The sequence below is a fragment of the Chelonia mydas genome, chromosome 1 (genome assembly GCF_015237465.2).
Source record: "Chelonia mydas isolate rCheMyd1 chromosome 1, rCheMyd1.pri.v2, whole genome shotgun sequence".
NCBI lineage: Eukaryota > Metazoa > Chordata > Testudines > Cheloniidae > Chelonia > Chelonia mydas.
The window spans coordinates 203,752,618-203,770,548 of NC_057849.1; the positions used below are offsets into that span (position 1 = coordinate 203,752,618).

General features: G+C 42.6%; 1 protein-coding gene across 5 annotated transcripts in view; it reads right to left on the minus strand.

The window, feature by feature from the left end:
• SPAG17 (sperm associated antigen 17) overlaps positions 1-4,571 on the minus strand; it is a 290,246-nt gene extending 285,675 nt beyond the window's left edge. For 4 of the 5 annotated variants that reach the window (XM_043538773.1, XM_043538772.1, XM_043538774.1 and 1 more), the window contains exon 1: positions 4,335-4,570. In XM_043538773.1, coding sequence (XP_043394708.1) covers positions 4,335-4,436 — 102 coding nt within the window. In that variant the 5' untranslated portion in view covers positions 4,437-4,570. Of the gene's footprint in view, positions 1-4,334 lie in introns of all 5 variants that reach the window. The other variant, XM_043538771.1, reaches the window with a different exon arrangement.
• Between the last annotated feature and the right edge of the window lie 13,360 nt (positions 4,572-17,931).

Below are 17,931 nucleotides of genomic sequence, written 5' to 3' on the forward strand. Positions count from 1 at the left end.
GGAAAAATCATGGAGCAGGTCCTCAAGGAATCAATTCTGAAGCACTTAGAGGAGAGGAAAGTGATCAGGAACAGTCAGCATGGATTCACCAAGGGCAAGTCATGCCTGACTAATCTAATTGCCTTCTATGATGAGATAACTGGCTCTGTGGATGAGGGGAAAGCAGTGAACGTGTTGTTCCTTGACTTTAGCAAAGCTTTTGACACAGTCTCCCACAGTATTCTTGCCAGCAAGTTAAAGAAGTATGGGCTGGATGAATGGACTATAAGGTGGATAGAAAGTTGGCTAGATTGTCGGGCTCAACGGGTAGTGATCAATGTCTCCATGTCTAGTCGGCAGCCGGTATCAAGTGGAGTGCCCCAAGGGTCAGTCCTCGGGCTGGTTTTGTTCAATAAATGATCTGGAGGATGGTGTGGATTGCACCCTCAGCAAGTTTGCAGATGACACTAAACTGGGAGGAGAGGTAGATACGCAGGAGGGTAGGGATAGGATACAGAGAGGCCTAGACAAATTAGAGGATTAGGCCAAAAGAAATCTGATGAGGTTCAACAAGGACAAGTGCAGAGTCCTGCACTTAGGACGGAAGAATCCCATGCACCGCTACAGACTAGGGACCGAATGGCTAGGCAGCAGTTCGGCAGAAAAGGACCTAGGGGTTACCGTGGACGAGAAGTTGGATATGAGTCAACAGTGTGCCCTTGTTGCCAAGAAGGCCAATGGCATTTTGGGAAGTATATGTAGGGGCACTGACAGCAGATCGAGGGACGTGATCGTTCCCCTCTATTCGACATTGGTGAGGCCTCATCTGGAGTACTGTGTCCAGTTTTGGGCCCCACACTACAAGAAGGATGTGGAAAAATTGGAAAGAGTCCAGCGGAGGGCAACAAAAATGATTAGGGGACTGGAACACATGACTTATGAGGAGAGGCTGAGGGAACTGGGATTGTTTAGTCTGTGGAAGAGAAGAATGAGGGGGGATTTGATAGCTGCTTTCAACTACCTGAAAGGGGGTTCCAAAGAGGATGGATCTAGACTGTTCTCAATGGTAGCTAATGACAGAAGAAGGAGTAATGGTCTCAAGTTGCAGTGGGGGAGGTTTAGGTTGGATATTAGGAAAAACTTTTTCACTAGGAGGGTGGTGAAACACTGGAATGTGTTACCTAGGGAGGTGGTGGAATCTTCTTCCTTAGACATTTTTAAGGTCAGGCTTGACAAAGCCCTGGCTGGGATGATTTAGTTGGGGATTGGTCCTGCTTTGAGCAGGGGGTTGGACTGGAAGACTCCTGAGGTTCCTTCCAACCCTGATATTCTATGATTCTATGAAATGTGGTTGCCTCATCTCAAAAAAGATATATTGGAATTGGAAAAGGTTCAGAAAAGGGCAACAAAAATGATTAGGGGTATGGAATGGCTACCATATGAAGAGAGATTAATAAGAATGGGACTTTTCAGCTTAGAAAAGAGATGGCTAAGGGGAGATATGATTGAGGTCTATAAAATCATGACTGGTGTAGAGAAAGTAGATAAGGAAGTGTTGTTTACCACTTATTATAACACAAGAACTAGGAGTCACCAAATCAAATTAATAGGCAGCAGGTTTAAAACAAATAAAAGGAAGTATTTCTTCACACAACACACAGTCAACCTATGGAACTCCTTGCCAGAGGATGTTGTAAAGGCCAAGACCATATCAGGGTTCAAAAAAGAACTAGATAAATTCATGGAGGATAGGTCCATCAATGGCTGTTAGCCAGGATGGGCAGGAATAGTGTCCCTAGCCTCCGTTTGTCAGAAGCTGGGAATGAGTGACAGAGGACAGATCACTTGATGATTACCTGTTCTGTTCATTCCCTGTGGCGCACCTGGCACTGGCCACAGTCGGAAGAAAGGATACTGGGCTAGATGGACCTTTGATCTGACCCAGTAGGGCCATTCTTATGTTCTTCTTTTGCTATCAGCTAACATCTGTGAAACCCACTGGCAAAGCAGATCTCATATCCTCTAATACTGGTCTACACTGAAGATTACAAACTCCTCCTATCAATTACAGTCCATTAGTCCAAGTGGGAGAGATCTGTGCTGCAGATCTAAAAGTTCCAACCCTGTTAATGACCCTCATGGGTGTTGTCACCATGGTGATACATGATGGATTTTTTTCACCATTTTGCTTTTTTTTTTTTTAAACCAAGGAAATTATGTAAAAAAAAACTACATTAAAAGAACATTAAGTTTGCAAAGTGGAAGATTATCATAATGAACACACACAAAGGTGCCAGTGCATGGGCAACCTTAATTCTAGCATTTCCTAACTTTTGAGCGCTTGACTTTTCAATTGTAATGTTCCTTTAATGTAGTTTTTGTATGTAATAAAACAAATAGATCAAGGATATTAAAAGGAGATTAATAGAATTTGGAGCATATAATTATGGCCAGTTAAAATGCAAAGCAGGTCAGTAGTGACCAAAAGCTGTTGCCATGTGATGGCTGTTGGCCTCCTGTGAAACAAGTTGATGGTCATGGTCCAATTTCCAGTGGACAATGTCCACATCACAAAAGCCACCACCATAAGTAGAACTAATTGACATTTCACTGCCTCATTAACAATCTCAGGGCCAACAACTGAACAGGCAATCAAGAATAACTTACCCTCTCACTCTTAAAAATAAGGGTTGAGATTCATTATTTGGAGAAAAATGGGGGATTTCAGTCTTTAGAGTTGTTGAGCAGCACTTACTTTAAAAAAACGTTATGTTTGATTGTGAATTAAACGCCCAATATCTGGTTATTAAAAGCAGTCTTTTTAGGTAAATGTATAAATATAAATATATAAAAGAGAACTTGGCATCAGTACAGTTACTGGTAAATTGTTCAATCAGTTTTTAAAGCAGCCTGCTTTATTTAAAAGTCCATACACTTATCTGCTTAAATAGAGATCACCCCAGTTCCTAGAGGGGGCACAGCAGTGACCCAATAAACAGAAAGGCCATGGAAGCCATTTGTCTCACTTGCAAAAGCAGTGCTAGAAAAACATATGCTACATAAATATTATTGTTTGCTAAACTGCTACACTATTTTGAAATCAAATTCTTTCTAGCAAGTTAAGATTTATTAGAATTACATTATTTACATAGGACCTGGAAACCTAAATATGCTTTTAGATCCTCACACACCATAAAAAAGGGTCTTTTAGCTACACACACGCTCAAGTAGGAAAATTATAGCTTCACATTTTCAACGCTACAGTTAATGCTGTGTCAGCACCTCCATCAAACCTAGTTGTTCAGCAGCTTATAAAAGTTCACTCTGAACTGAAACTTGGCATCCAGTCTCAGAAAGAAAAGTCTCAAAAAGAAAAAGAGAGAAAATCTGTTTGTCTGCTTTTCCTTTATACAGTGTGCAAAGTGCATGAAGGTTATCTTTTTAAATTTGTTCTTCTTCTACTACTGTGTAATTTAAGGATGGGTGACCTGGAGAGTCCACTATATTACACAAATATTTTAGCACCACTAATATAAATTCTTGAATTAGTTTACCCTCAACAGAAATAAGCAAACACAATAATTTATTCAATGGGAAAAAGTTACTTCTATTCTTGTCCTCAGAAGGTATACTATGAGGGCCGAGCTTACTGAGAACATACAGTAGCCTCTAGTGCCTTCCAACCATCAGTTCATGTTTGAAGGGAAAGATCAACATACTGTAGTATAGTATACATATCCCCATCTCCAAAGGCAAAGTGCGTGAATATGATGTTTGCTAATTACACACCTTCTGTGAACCAGAACATCAAGTAATTTTCTTGTCTCCAATGATGAGTTTTATAATGAATTCTCTACTCCTGGAGATAAAAAGAGCTCCAGGGCTGTCTTTATATGCAGTTTTAAAAAAGAGGTATTTATGATAAAAATAATAGTTATGTATAATTATAAATTAGTATAGTTTTTGATATATAGCAATGGTATTTAGTTATTGTATCAAAAAGGTTTATATACGTATGTGTAGCGACATGGATCTTCATGTCTATAAGTATAGGGTTGCACTGGGCCCCCTCACCCTTTAGCCCCCACTGTGCCACGCCCCCTCCTGGCTCCTCCTCGCCCCCTTAATCCCCACTTCCTCCCCTTTCCGGAGGCCCCACTATGCCCCACCCTTCCCCACTTTAGCCCACACCATACCTAGGGTTGCCAACCCTCCAGGATTTTCCTGGAGTCTCCAGGAATACGTCCAACCAAACCTGGCAACCCTAACCGTGCCCCTCCTTGCCCCCTTAGCCCCCACTTGCCCCTCTACACCCAGACCTCGCTGTGCCCCCCTCTGCCCTGCCCCCTTTTCACCTCCTCCAGGTGGGCGGACACCAGCCCGGCCTCCCAGCTCTTGGTAGCGGCCCCGGGCCCCACGGTGGAGCTGCCGCCGCTCTTAGGCCGCTTCGGCCCCATGGGGCGCTCGGAGTCTCCCCGGGCTCAGTCGGGACGCGGCCGGGTCCTCACGCCGTATCCATAGCAACCCAATTCCTCCTGCCCGCACGACGGGGCGCCTTCCGGGCACGCCCACCACGCTATCTCCATAGCAACCGAGCTCGACGCCGGCGGGGCAGAGGGGTAGCGGACGCAGATAATACAGCCCCCGCCCCACGTGTCTCCGTGCGCGCGCCCGCCCACGGCACGGTGCGCACGCGACGGTGACCCCTCGCTGCCTGTCCCCTCCCAGTCCCTGCTCGCGGTGAGCGCGTGCCCAGGGATTAGGGCCTGGGGAGCCTCGCGCCCCGCCGCCCCGTGCGGTAGGGAGGGGCGCTTTCGGCGGGAGGGGAAAGCTATGCTGAGAGCTGGCTGAGTCTGAGCCCAGCCCAGCGCTACCCAGACCCCGGCACCAGCGGTGCCTAGCGCCTGACTCCGGGCGAGTGACTGCACCGCTGGCGAGCGGGTGTGTATTCAGCCCCCTCCAAAATCTCCAGGGCCAGGGCTGGGGTCCGACGTTCATGTAGCAGCAGCTGCGGCCAGCCTGACTGGAGACCCGCGGCCTCACCACGCATTGCACCGCGTGCAGTCGGGCTGCTGGTGGGGATTTCACCTCTGGGCCCGTGCAGAGGAGACGGGCTTTGCGCCCTCCCCCCCCCCCCATATGCAAGGGCGAGGGGGCAGATTAGCCCCAGGAGCAAGTTACAGCCGTTTGAAGGTTAATTGTTATACTTAATGTCATTCCCAAAGTGATTCCGAGGTCAACACCCTTGTAAACCGTGTTCTCAAGTACTCCACTAGATCTGTTCTGCACCATGACTTGAGTGACTCCTCTCTGGACCGTCTCCATGCAGGGCTAGCCCAAGAGTGTGTGTTTCGTCTGGGCTCTTCGGCCCTGTTCGTTGGGGCTAGGAGGAGGCAGTGGGTCCTCTCTGAGCCCCTCCATGTTGACACTAGCCTGGAGGAGACCACATGGCCCATCTGGTCCCTCTGCAGTGAGACTCAGAGCTGAAAGAAGGCTGTTTGGTCCACCTGGGTACTTTGTCTGCACAGACACTAGGACGGGGAAGAGAGTGTGTTTCCCATAGGTATTTCCCCGTAGATGCCAAGGGCTAGAAGGAGATTGTCCTGCCCAGAGAGAGAGAGAGTCGCTTGTCTTACTGGGCTCAGTATATAGGCAGTCATCTGCAGCTTTATTGTCTCCTCATCTTCAGTGTACTGAAATATCTTTGTTAACAGAGCTTCACCATATAGATGTTATGTTTTCACCTTTCCATATTGTTATGGGCAACTCAGAGGGAGAGAATAGGGGCAGTCTCCTATATCACGTACCCTCCTGTTAGCAGTACCTGGGGACTGCCAGCATTGGGCTTTTCCCCCAAAGCATCCTTCTAAAACGAGTGCTGGGCTGGGGCTAAATTTGAAGGACGCAGCCCCATCAGAGGGGAAGAATGAAAGGCAGTGCACTCAGATGTGACTAACATGAAATTTCAAATCCAAACAAGCATGCTGGCAGCCTTGGCATGTCTGAATGAGTTCACACAATGGTGCTGGAGCGTGACCTCAGCCTGGATGCCTGCTGCGTGGTGACTCAGAGGTCTGCATAGGTGTGGGCAGCTAGGCCCACTCCCATGCCTAAATCACACTACAAATATTACCATATGTTCCTGCACTGGGACTAAAGGGGGAGAGGGAGGCACAGCTGGGAGAAAGCAGGAGAGCTGCCAAGATAAAGAATTCATTACAGAGGAGTCATGTTGTGATCTCACACTAGAGACGAGTGAAATATTTTGTGTGATTTAACATTCTGTGAAAATATCCCAAACCACATGCTCCCTCTCCCCCAACCCCACTATACCAATCTCAGCGGCGCAGAACATACAATCTTTATTTTAATTTCATAGAAGCCTTGAAACCCTGCTGTTCAGTGCATTATTGATTTAGTCTGAACTTCATTCTAGGAGGATACTGACCTATTGTGTACTCTCTATGAAAGGTCTATAATTACGCACTCATAAGGGAGAAGTGGGAGCTCAGGCTTACGGGTTATGTGAGAGACAGTGAGTCTTCTAGTATCCTACCTTCACATTGTATAGAATCACCTTTCCCCGTGTCTGCAGACAGATGCAGTTTATAGCCCTTCTTGAAGCAGGGAGAGATGCCCACTGTTTTTGCCAAGACACATTAACATTTTCTTCACCCCATTTCTTGGCAGGAGGCCACTTTACTTTTCTGAGGTTTTTCATTTGGTGCCAGAAACAGAAAAGTCAGACACCAGTTGCTGGCAGAAATGTAGGGGTATGACATTCCCCTATCTTGACTACAGTCCTGTATATAGAGGCTATGTTTGTACTTGGTGTGTCAGGAGTGAGGTGCATTGGCAGAATATTGGGGAAGAGAAGCGGGATTGGAATAATAGATGATGCAGTAGGACAGGACTAAAATGCCATATATAATGTAGTTTTGCAGCTGTGCAAGTTGTCACATAATACCCTTATTTTGAACTGTGTTTCTGAATCCAGGCCTTTATTATGATTTTTTTTTAAATATCTAGCCTTTATGATTATGAAGTAAACCTTCACAAAGTCAAATGAGTATAACCATTGCACAGATGGCCTGAGTCCACAAACAGCTTGAAACAATATCCCTGAGAGGTGTGAACTGGCCCATTTATACCCTTTACATATTAATACTGAAGCATAACTATGATTATTTGAACTAAAACATAGTTAACTATTTTACTGCTAATCATTTTAGCAACTACATCCAGCTACAGTGCTAACTATGATTGCTGGATATATAGGCAGATACTGAGGCAAGCTGAAGTAGGGCAGCTGGTTTCTGGGGAATGAGGAGTTCACTCCCTTCCTCAAACGTAAAATTACCTCCAATGTTTCTCCAAAGAGGAAGGAAAAGAGGAGATTATCTAATCCAGTGGTTCTCAACCTATTTATCATTGTGGGCCGCATATGCGGCCCTTCATGTGTTACCCGGGCTGCAGTTTGAGAACCACAGTGCCCATCCCCAAACCTCTCACACACCCCTATGCCCAGTGGTCCTCCTCCCCACAGAGAGTGGGGGCAGGAGCGGAGCCACAGGCGCAGAGCAGGCACTAGGAACCCCACACCCCGCTTTGCAGGGCCAGGCAGCAGCCTCAACCCCGGAGCCTGCTGAGTGGGGCTGGGTGGCAGGGCAGCTATGTGACAGCCCCAACCTTGCGGCAGCCCCAGACCCCACTGTGCGGGATCCCAACCCCAGTCCCTGCCATGCGGGGCCAGGCAGGAGCCTGACTCTTCACCCTGGTGCACAGGGCCGGGCCGGACAGCTGGGCAGCCCCGACCCTGGACACCTCCAGGCCGGGCAGCCGGGATCCCGGACCGCACTATGTGGGCTAGGTAGCCTTTAGCATACAGCTGAGCCGCAGCTCTGTGCTAATTGGGCTGTGAGTTGAGAACCACTGATCTAGTCCTTAGTGCTAGAAACCTCAGCTTTCCCTTGGATCCCAAAACACCAGACAGTCTCCCATATCTCAGATGCCAAAGCTACAATTGTCTCATGGTCACTTGAAAAACCTTCCAGCTTACCTCTGATAACTCTAATAGGCAGTTTTTGACATTTTAAAATTTGGAGACAGCATTACATTAATTGAATTTAATATAAGATAAATAAAGAATTACTGTACTGATTGGATTAGACTGGAATGGGGGAAGTGGAGAAATTAAGGGGGGCAGTACTTGGGAGGGCCCTGCCACATAATTCAGGGGTACCAGTTGCTAGTGATGAATACCCTCAATAAATTCCTTTAGCCTCTGCTCTTATTATTGACAGACTAATTATGTACAGCAGCCTGAATTTTCTTTTTTATAGGAATAAATGTATTTTTTTAAAAAAAGTCTGTACCTATTTTGTATTACTGAAAAACAAGTACAGGGACATCCAATTTAATTTCTGAAGCCTTCAGTTTGTAGTCCAATACCTTGCATGTGTGTGTGTGTGTGTGCGTGCGCACACACACATACAATGCTTTTTCCTCTGTATTGCCAATGACATTAGAATATCTGGCAAAACCCAAAATGTAATCCATTATCACCTGTCAGTAAATTGGCTTCTAAACTCCAACTGGATGCAGTGGAACTCCATGGAAGAGAAAAGAAGCCTCCCTCTGGCATTTGGTATTGTATTCCTATTCCTGCCTCTGGCTCATTGGATGTTGGAAGCATTTCAGCCCAGCCAGTCAGTAGAAAGATCTAGCTTCTGACTTCTCTAAGAGCTGACAAGCTTTAAGTCTGCCCATTTCAAATCAAATCAGAGGGTTTATCCTGGTCCCTTACACAAAGAAATCAGAACAAATCATTTTTTTTCCTTTGGAAAGGGTTTTCCACAGCCTTAATGCTTCCCTCTTTCCTATGTTTTCATCTCCTATTTCATGGCCTTCTTCCTAAGGAGGAATAAATTCCCTTTCAACGGTCATCACGGCCACACAGTCATCCACAGAGGTCCACTGTTGAACTGCCTGAGAAGACTTCTCAGAAAATCCTGCTTCCATAGACTCCCATCTCCTACCATCCTGGGCAGCAAGAAATCATGAAAGACCACCTAAACAAAGCAAACTCTGAAATTTAAATAGGATACTACCAGAACAAAAATAAAACTACTGGGTTGCTGCTGGTTCATAAAAAACAAACACTATTAGGGGATGGTGGCCAGGGCTAACACCCAACCATGCCCAGGCCATGGAATAAAAAAGTATTGATGATAATAATAAGGGAAAATAAGAGGTGGGAAATGACCACAAATACTAAAATGCTTTGGTCATAATTGTATGGTTAATGCATAGTATCACTACAGAGCAAAGTGAAGCTTGTTTGGGTGCCTTAATTGTGTATTTCCATACCTTAATGTGGTTGAATGTCTTTTAAGTTTAACTGAATTTCCTGATCTTATAATGCTTAGTTTGGTGATAATTACATCACCATAGTATATTTTACTATTAAAATCCTTATTCCTTATTTTACTATTAAATTCCTCTCAACATTAACTTGGTTCCCTTAATTTCTACTCTCTCTTTTCCCCCACATTCCCTTGCACAAACACACTCCAGTTTCCCTCTCCTTTCTGCCCTCTCTGTTGAGTAGATCTGGTGCAATGGGTAGCTTTTGAAAATAAATATTTAAAATTAATGGCAATTTTCTCCAATTATTTTTTGTATTTTTCATTATTCTCTCAGCATAGGCTGGTGCTTAAAATCTTTTAGCGAAACTCACTAAGGGCTTATCTACATGGGGATACTTGGGAAAGTTAAAATGAATTAGCTAAAGGTGTGAAGTTAAAACGCACAAGTTAAAGCATGTGAACCCCGTGTGTATATGCTCTCATTGAGTAAAGTGATCTTAGTTTGCTGTAGCTGGAGGATTAAGCTACAATGAACTAAGCCCCTTTACTTCTAAATGAGAGAGTCACATTAAGTTGTCATGGGATAAGAGGGAAGATCCTTTCATGGGTTGAGAGCTGGTTAAAAGACAGGGAACAAAGGGTAGGAATAAATGGTAAATTTTCAGAATGGAGAGGGGTAACTAGTGGTATTCCCCAAGGGTCAGTCCTAGGACCAATGCTATTCAACTTATTCATAAATGATCTGGAGAAAGGGGTAAACAGTGAGGTGGCAAAGTTTGTAGACGATACTAAACTGCTCAAGATAGTTAAGACCAAAGCAGACTGTGAAGAACTTCAAAAAGATCTCACAAAACTAAGTGATTGGGCAACAAAATGGCAAATGAAATTCCATGTGGATAAATGTAAAGTAATGCACATTGGAAAAAATAACCCCAACTATACATACAATATGATGGGGGCTAATTTAGCTACAATTAATCTGAAGAAAGATCTTGGAGTCATCGTGGATAGTTCTCTGAAGACGTCCACGCAGTGTGCAGTGGCAGTCAAAAAAGCAAACGGGATGTCAGGAATCATTGAAAAAGGGATAGAGAATAAGACGGAGAATATCTTATTGCTCTTATATAAATCCATGGTACGCCCACATCTTGAATACTGCATACAGATGTGGTCCCCTCATCTCAAAAAAGATATACTGGCATTAGAAAAGCTTCAGAAAAGGGCAACTAAAATTATTAGGGGTTTGGAACGAGTCCCATAGGACGAGAGATTAAAGAGGCTAGGACTTTTCAGCTTGGAAAAGAGGAGACTAAGGGGGGATATGATAGAGGTATATAAAATCATGAGTGGTGTGGAGAAAGTGAATAAGGAAAAGTTATTTACTTGTTCCCATAATATAAGAACTAGGGGCCACCAAATTAAATTAATGGGTAGCAGGTTTAAAACAAATAAAAGGAAGTTCTTCTTCACTCAGTGCACAGTCAACTTGTGGAACTCCTTGCCTGAGGAGGTTGTGAAGGCTAGGACTATAACAGGGTTTAAAAGAGAACTGGATAAATTCATGGAGGTTAAGTCCATTAATGGCTATTAGCCAGGATGGGTAAGGAATGGTGTCCTTAGCCTCTGTTTGTCAGAGGGTGGAGGTGGATGGCAGGAGAGAGATCACTAGATCATTACCTATTAAGTTCACTCCCTCTGGGGCACCTGGCATTGGCTACTGTTGGTAGACAGGATACTGGGCTGGACGGACCTTTAGTCTGACCCAGTATGGCCATTCTTATGTTCACACAGAGGTTTACACTTCACACCTTCAGTTAATTCATCTCAATTTTCCTGAATATCCCTGTGTAGACAAGCCCAAAGAATTGCTGTCTTTCAAAAAGGCCACTGCCTCCCGTTCCCAGTCAGTGGAAGTTAGGTGCCTAAATACCTTTGAAGATCTGGATCTAATTGCCTATATCGCCCTCAAGAGGATTGTGAGTGCTGTCAAGGGACAGAGAGGAACATTTTGAGGAGTAGGTAAATAGAGACAGTGGCTAGCTTTGCTCAGGTGGCCTGAGTCTCATTGAGAACAATAGGCGATAGCAGCTGTTATGAAATATGGCAGTTCTTTGTGGAAGTATATGTAGTAGAATATTGTTCTTCAGCTCTTGCTGATAAAAAAGAATCCATTTAAAAAGAATACCTGAAAAAAATAACTATTCATTCTAAAAATGTTTTTGACATGTATCCTATACACACAATTCCAGAGAGTTTTAATTCTATGGGAAGTTTGAAAAGTTTATGTTTTTTCATTACTGAGATCAGGAGGAACAACAACAAAGTTTGACACCAGCTGCTAAATTTCTTAAAGCACCCATTTACACTGAAAAGTCACATTTGAAAATAACAGATGTATAATTTCTAAGAAAATTCATTTTTTACTCAAAGAGTAAATGCTGTAATTGTAGGGAGGACACACAATTTTCCTACAGAACAAACAGTCTGAATCCCTACTTTAAATGTAAAACTCAATTCAACTTTAATTAAGGAGCTGCAACTGGCACCTCTGTAATATAATAATTAGAAACCATCATTAATAAGTTATCTTAATTACAACTGAATTTCTTCAAGTGTGGCCTACATATGATTTCAGTGAGCTTGAACTATATGAAAAGTCTGAAGGGTTTACTTTATTTCATTACTGAGAACAGGACTGAAGTGATCTGAAAATGAATATATTTCTTATTGGCTTTAATAGTTACTCCTGATGTATACCAGCTAGAAAGTAAAATGAGGCCCTTTGCGTCTCAGGGTTTGTCATTAATTCTCCCAAAGCAATACTTTTATTGTGCTTCTACACTGTGTGTACCTGCTATTCCAGATGATGTGTCTCTGATGCTCAGACTCATCAGTGTGAAAATGCAGAACACTTAGCTACATTATGCCATTTTTCTCACTCCAAAAAGAAGAACATGAAGGCCTGAATTAAGGCATGGACACTGTAGCCTCATACGTAGGACCTTACTCCTCATGTCATTTGATTATGTCAAAATCTCCACTTACATTTTTGATTTTTTTTTTTAAAAAAGGAAGTCTCTGCCCTCATAGTTGTGAAGAAAAGCTTGAAAATGTGACCCAAGTGTAACCAATATATCAACATCTGTCTGAGTCTGCAGAGAGCCTGAAACCGTAGCTTTAAGAGGGATTAATTGCTCCAGGCCTCTCAATGGGGGCTTAACTCAAAGAGCCACTGCTTAAGAAGCCCTGCCAATATTGTTCCAGCAGAGGACTCTGAGTGTGGCAGGAACAGAAGAGTGCAGTGGGCCTGGCCCACCCACCCAAGCAGATACCCCAGCAGCTGGGGTGTATTTGGGGACACCTGCTGCCATTCTGACCTTCTGGAGTAGTGGCGCAGTTGTTGCCACTCTTGGTGAGAAGGGGCAAGGGCAGTAGTATGGAGTCCCTCTGAGAGGGGAGCTAGTCCCCCTACCATTCCAAGTGGGAGGCAGGGGCCTGGGACAGGGGTGGAGCCACAGAGATCCTATGTTATGGTGTGCCAAGAACCCTGAATATGTGTGACTTTCTTGTTATAGACAATGGGAAAACCCTATTCAGAGGACGTACTCATACTGAGATGGAGTTCTTTTCTTGGTTTTGCAGTTCCTATGATAGTTTCCGTCACTGACAAAGGCAAATCTTTGTTTCTGTTTTATGGGATCCACGTCCCTTTGAGATTTATTTTATGCACAAAAGCAACCATCACCTCCCAAAAATATAATAAAAGCTGCACTAGGAACATTTCAGTTTCAAAGCAGCCTTTCATTACATTCAGGCTCTCAAATTTCTTCATGCTATACTTACGTCTTTCTATATACTATAGTATTGTCCAAATCGTAGTAGACCAGAAACTGGCCTTTCAAGATCAGTCCAGTAATCTCTTCTGGAAAGCACTAGAGGCAGATGCAAACCCAGTAGGCACATAGCAAAACCAAAAATAACCTTTGTAAATCTCAGATTTTGCCTGTAAAAACACATGATGAGATGCACTCTGCAGATCCAAGGAAGTGGAAATCTCACTATCTTTGTTCAAAGGTATGCTGGTCTGTGCATCATAGGTGTTCCATCCATGGTCCATGCAGAATTTGATGGTGGTCTGCAGAGAGTCGGCTGGTCACACAGTGGTGGCTCTTCTCCTTGTCTTAGCTGCTAACTGCATTGAAGGGCAACTAAAATACATCAATGCTTTCTTCATATTACTTTTTCATGTAAGCAATTGTAGTTGCAACACAGATGTTGTGGGGTCATGCAAGAAAAGGGAGACAGTCCATGTAATCATAAATGTGAGTGGAGGTGTCCATAATACAGTCTCTCTACTAGCATGTGGTCCTCACTTTTAAAAAGGTTGAGAACCTCTTCCTTAGCCTACTGAGCTCAATTCCTCAGTGTGTGGTAATTGGTGACTGGAAGTCATAATTAACTACTTTATTAAGTTCATATAGATCTGCAAGAATACAAAAAGCACAATACAACACTTATCATCTGATCTCTGGGCTGAGGTGAGTGGAAAAGGCTGAGGAGGAAAAGGGCACAATTGTACTGGGTTCCTAAGCTAACACCCCACCCCACCCCAAAAAAACCCCATATGTACCTGGAGTGAAATGGGAGGGGGTGGGGCCCAAGATTAGTCAATTTGTTCACGAAATTCAACAGGATATAGTCTAAATTAGAGGCTTAGAGATCTCTGCTGGGTGCCAGGATGGCGTCGCTAGTGGAAAGTGCTATACAATTCCATGTTAGTTAATAAATACATGGTAAAATAGTAAAGCTTGTGGCAGCCTGAATCCAAATTCCTTGTCTGAATCTTCCTGGGTAAAGATTACTATTGGTACAACCAGACATTTTGAAACAGTTCCAAAAGAATGTAGCTATATTGTTGATATAATTAATTATTTCAGCAAATGGCCAGAAGAAATAGCTTTAACTTTCCAGGTTACTTCCATAAGAATAAAGAAGTTCTTGTTAATAATTTAAGTCGTGAAGGGAATGTAAGAGTGCTAGTGTAGAGAATGTGGAAAAATTTTGTGTTTTTATTGAAGTATGTGTGACTAAGTTTTTCCACTCACTTTGTATTGTTACCCACTGGATGTGAAGGGGTTAATTTCTTTCCTGGGAGAAAGGGTAAGTCGTGAAGTTCGAGGGGTGTGTGTGTGAGTCATGATGTCTATCAAGGACTCAAAGGAGCTACTTTGCATCTACAATGGAAGACCATGGACTAGACTATTAATTTTTTATGGCTTTTGCCCAAGGGAGGCGGGACATGTGAAAATAGTGTGATTGGAACTTGAGACAAAGAACTGGGGTGTGAGCAGAGTGCAATAAGAACCTGTGGTACCAGGGTAAAGGGGTGAATGCAGGACATTTGAGCAAGGCAGAGAGTTGTACTGCAGGCATGCCCATGCATGTAAACTTTGCTTTATCATTCTAATCTAATGTATCTAAATACTGTATTCCAGTTGACTAATAAATGATGCCTTGTTTTGAAAGGGCTGTCCTGTGTTGCTGCAAATATCTCCTGGTTGTGTAGCTCCCGCAAGATAAGTCTCAACAGGGATCTAAACACTTTGGGACTTGTTTAAGGAGCCCTGGTGAGAAACAGAGATTCCCTGGCCTCAGCATCTATCTCGGAGTAATGGAGTCATGGCTTTTCCCATTGTAAGAAGTGGAGGCCAGGGACTAACACTAAGACGGTCAGATGCATAGGACATCCTGTGGATCCATAACAGCTAGCACTGGACAATAACTTCCACTCATACATTTGGAATTTTTGAAGGAGAGAAATAGGCATAGAAATTCTTCTATTTACTATCTTCAGGCAATGGGAAAACAGAATGTTTTAATGTTTTGAAAGACTGTAAAGTTGACCTAGAAAGGAAGCCCAGGAAATAATTTGCAATAGATTTCTTAAAGAACTACTGATCAATCCAATATATGATAAGCTATGCGTGTCCTGCAGAATTGCTTCCTGGGAAATTGATGCAAATCAGATTAAATCTTTATGTTCTCTAATAGCCTAATTCTTACTCAAATTACATGACAATTCAGCACAACAACATTCACAAGATATAATTTGAAGAAAGCAAGATAAAAGAAAACAGTATATAGTGTTAAATATCCATATTTTCAGTATGGTTCTTTTGTATGAATTCGTAAATGTGGTACTGTAGAAATCAAGTCAGTTAACTTTGGTGATCCAGTTCAGAATGTGAAACAGAAAGGCCTGTCCCCCCTAAGTTAGCAGATTGGAAAATGTTGAATGATATATACCTTTCAGCTATAAGAGTAGAGGATCCAGATATTCAGACACTGCAGTGTTGGAGATCATATAAATACCTACATAGCATAGACAGATAGGTTCCTGATTCCCTCAGTTGAATGGACTATGGTGTATTGTTTACTTGCTATGTACATCTATTCCCCAGTAAAGTAAAGCTGAACATGGTCACTCAAGTGGACCAGAGAGTATGTAATCAGAGTATAAATTGCTGATCAACTCTGGCTTTTAGTGTATTCATGTTGTTTCAGTGGTACTATGAAGTTAAAATATTTAAAATGTTATTTTGGTTAACTCACATTTACACATATGACTTAGACCCCTGATAAAAATTAAGAGTTGTTATGGAATTCTATTACAGTATGTCTGGTAAAAGCTGTGCACATTACAAAGAGGTATGTGATGGTGTGAGATACCCTGGGAACTGGCTAGGTGGAAGGAGCTCATACTCATGTAATGCTTCTCCTGTGACAGTTTGAAATACAGCCTTTGATTAGAGCCTGGTGAAATTTTTCAGATGCAACTTTTTTTTCAGCTGAAAAATGTAGGTTTAGGTCAACCAAAACCTTTTGTGAATTCATGTCAATTTTAGCAAATTGTTTTTGTAGACATGAAGAAATGCTTTGTTTTTTTTTAAATGGAACAAACTACTCTACCTATGATATTGGTCAAAAGTTCCTGATTTCAAGAACCTGTTCAGCTCTGTACTGCTGCTGTTTTTCGCTCTCTTAATTCCAGTGAATACGAGCATCCACCTTAGCGACATTCAATTGAACAAAATTAAAGGAACACTCTGCTATATGTCTGTGTATTTATTTCAAATTCAGATAAGACTGTACCAAATACAATAGTATTGGCTCTTTTTAAGATTATAATTAACATTTTAAAAGATAAAAAGTTGCAGGTAACACTGGCCTCCAACCATGTGGGCAGTAATATAGTTGAGTAACACAATTCAACCTCAATAATGGGGCTATAGGGTACATGGGATGAACTGCATCATAGCACACACATATAGAGGGGCTTTAGTGTTTTGATGCATGGCATGTTAAGGTCGTACTAGGAGAAACACGTTATTAGAACATAAAACTTCTAGTGTAGACAAGGCCTATGACACACAACTGTTCATTTCCTTCTAACATAGGACTAGAAGGAATCCTCTAGGGTCATTGAGTCCAGTTCCCTGCTATCGCAGGCAATCTTATGATGTAGTCCCGTTCATAAATTTATCAAGATTCATTTTAAAATGAGTTATGTTGTTTGCCCCCATTACTGCTATTGGGAGGCTGTTTGAGAATCTAACTCCTCTGATGGTTAGAAACCTCCTTTTAATTTCTAGCCTAAATTTATTCATGGCCAGTATAAATCCATTTATTCTTGTACTAATGTTGTCCTTTAGTGTAAATAGCTCTTCTCCCTCTGTGGTGTTTACCCCCCGAGCAGAGCTGGGTGACTAACTGATTTGTATTTCAGTGGCTGAACTGAAAAATCCAAAAATATTTTCGTTTCAGTTCAACCCACAATTACAATTTTTTTGTTTTTTCTTGCCATCCCCCCCAATTAATTTTGTTGTTTCATTTGCATTTTTTCCGTTTTCTTCGTGTGTGTGTGTATAAAAGCTAGCTAAATTTCTAAACAAAAGATTTAGACATTTTCAGAAATATTTCCCCCATTTTTTTTCAGCCAAAATTATTTGCCAAATTCAACATGAATTTGCGAACAGTTTTAGTTGACCCGAAATTGAATTTTTTGGTGAATATACCCCTGTCAAGGTTCCTTCCCCACTCTGAACTCTAGGGTACAGATGTGGGGACCTCCATGAAAGACCCCCTAAGCTTATTCTTACCAGCTTAGGTTAAAAACTTCCCCAAGGTACAAACTTTGCCTTGTCCTTGAACCCTATGCAGCCACCACCAAGCGTGTTAAACAAAGAACAGGGAAAGAGCCCACTTGGAGACGTCTTCCCCCAAAATATCCCCCCAAGCCCTACACCCCCTTTCCTGGGGAAGGCTTGATAAAAATCCTCACCAATTTGCATAGGTGAACACGGACCCAAACCCTTGGATCTTAAGAACAATGAAAAATCAATCAGGTTCTTAAAAGAAGAATTTTAATTAAAGAAAAGGTAAAAGAATCACCTCTGTAAAATCAGGATGGTAAATACCTTACAGGGTAATCAGATTCAAAACATAGAGAATCCCTCCAGGATTAAGTTACAACCTTAAGTTACAAAAAGACACAAAACAGGAATATACATTCCATTCAGCACAG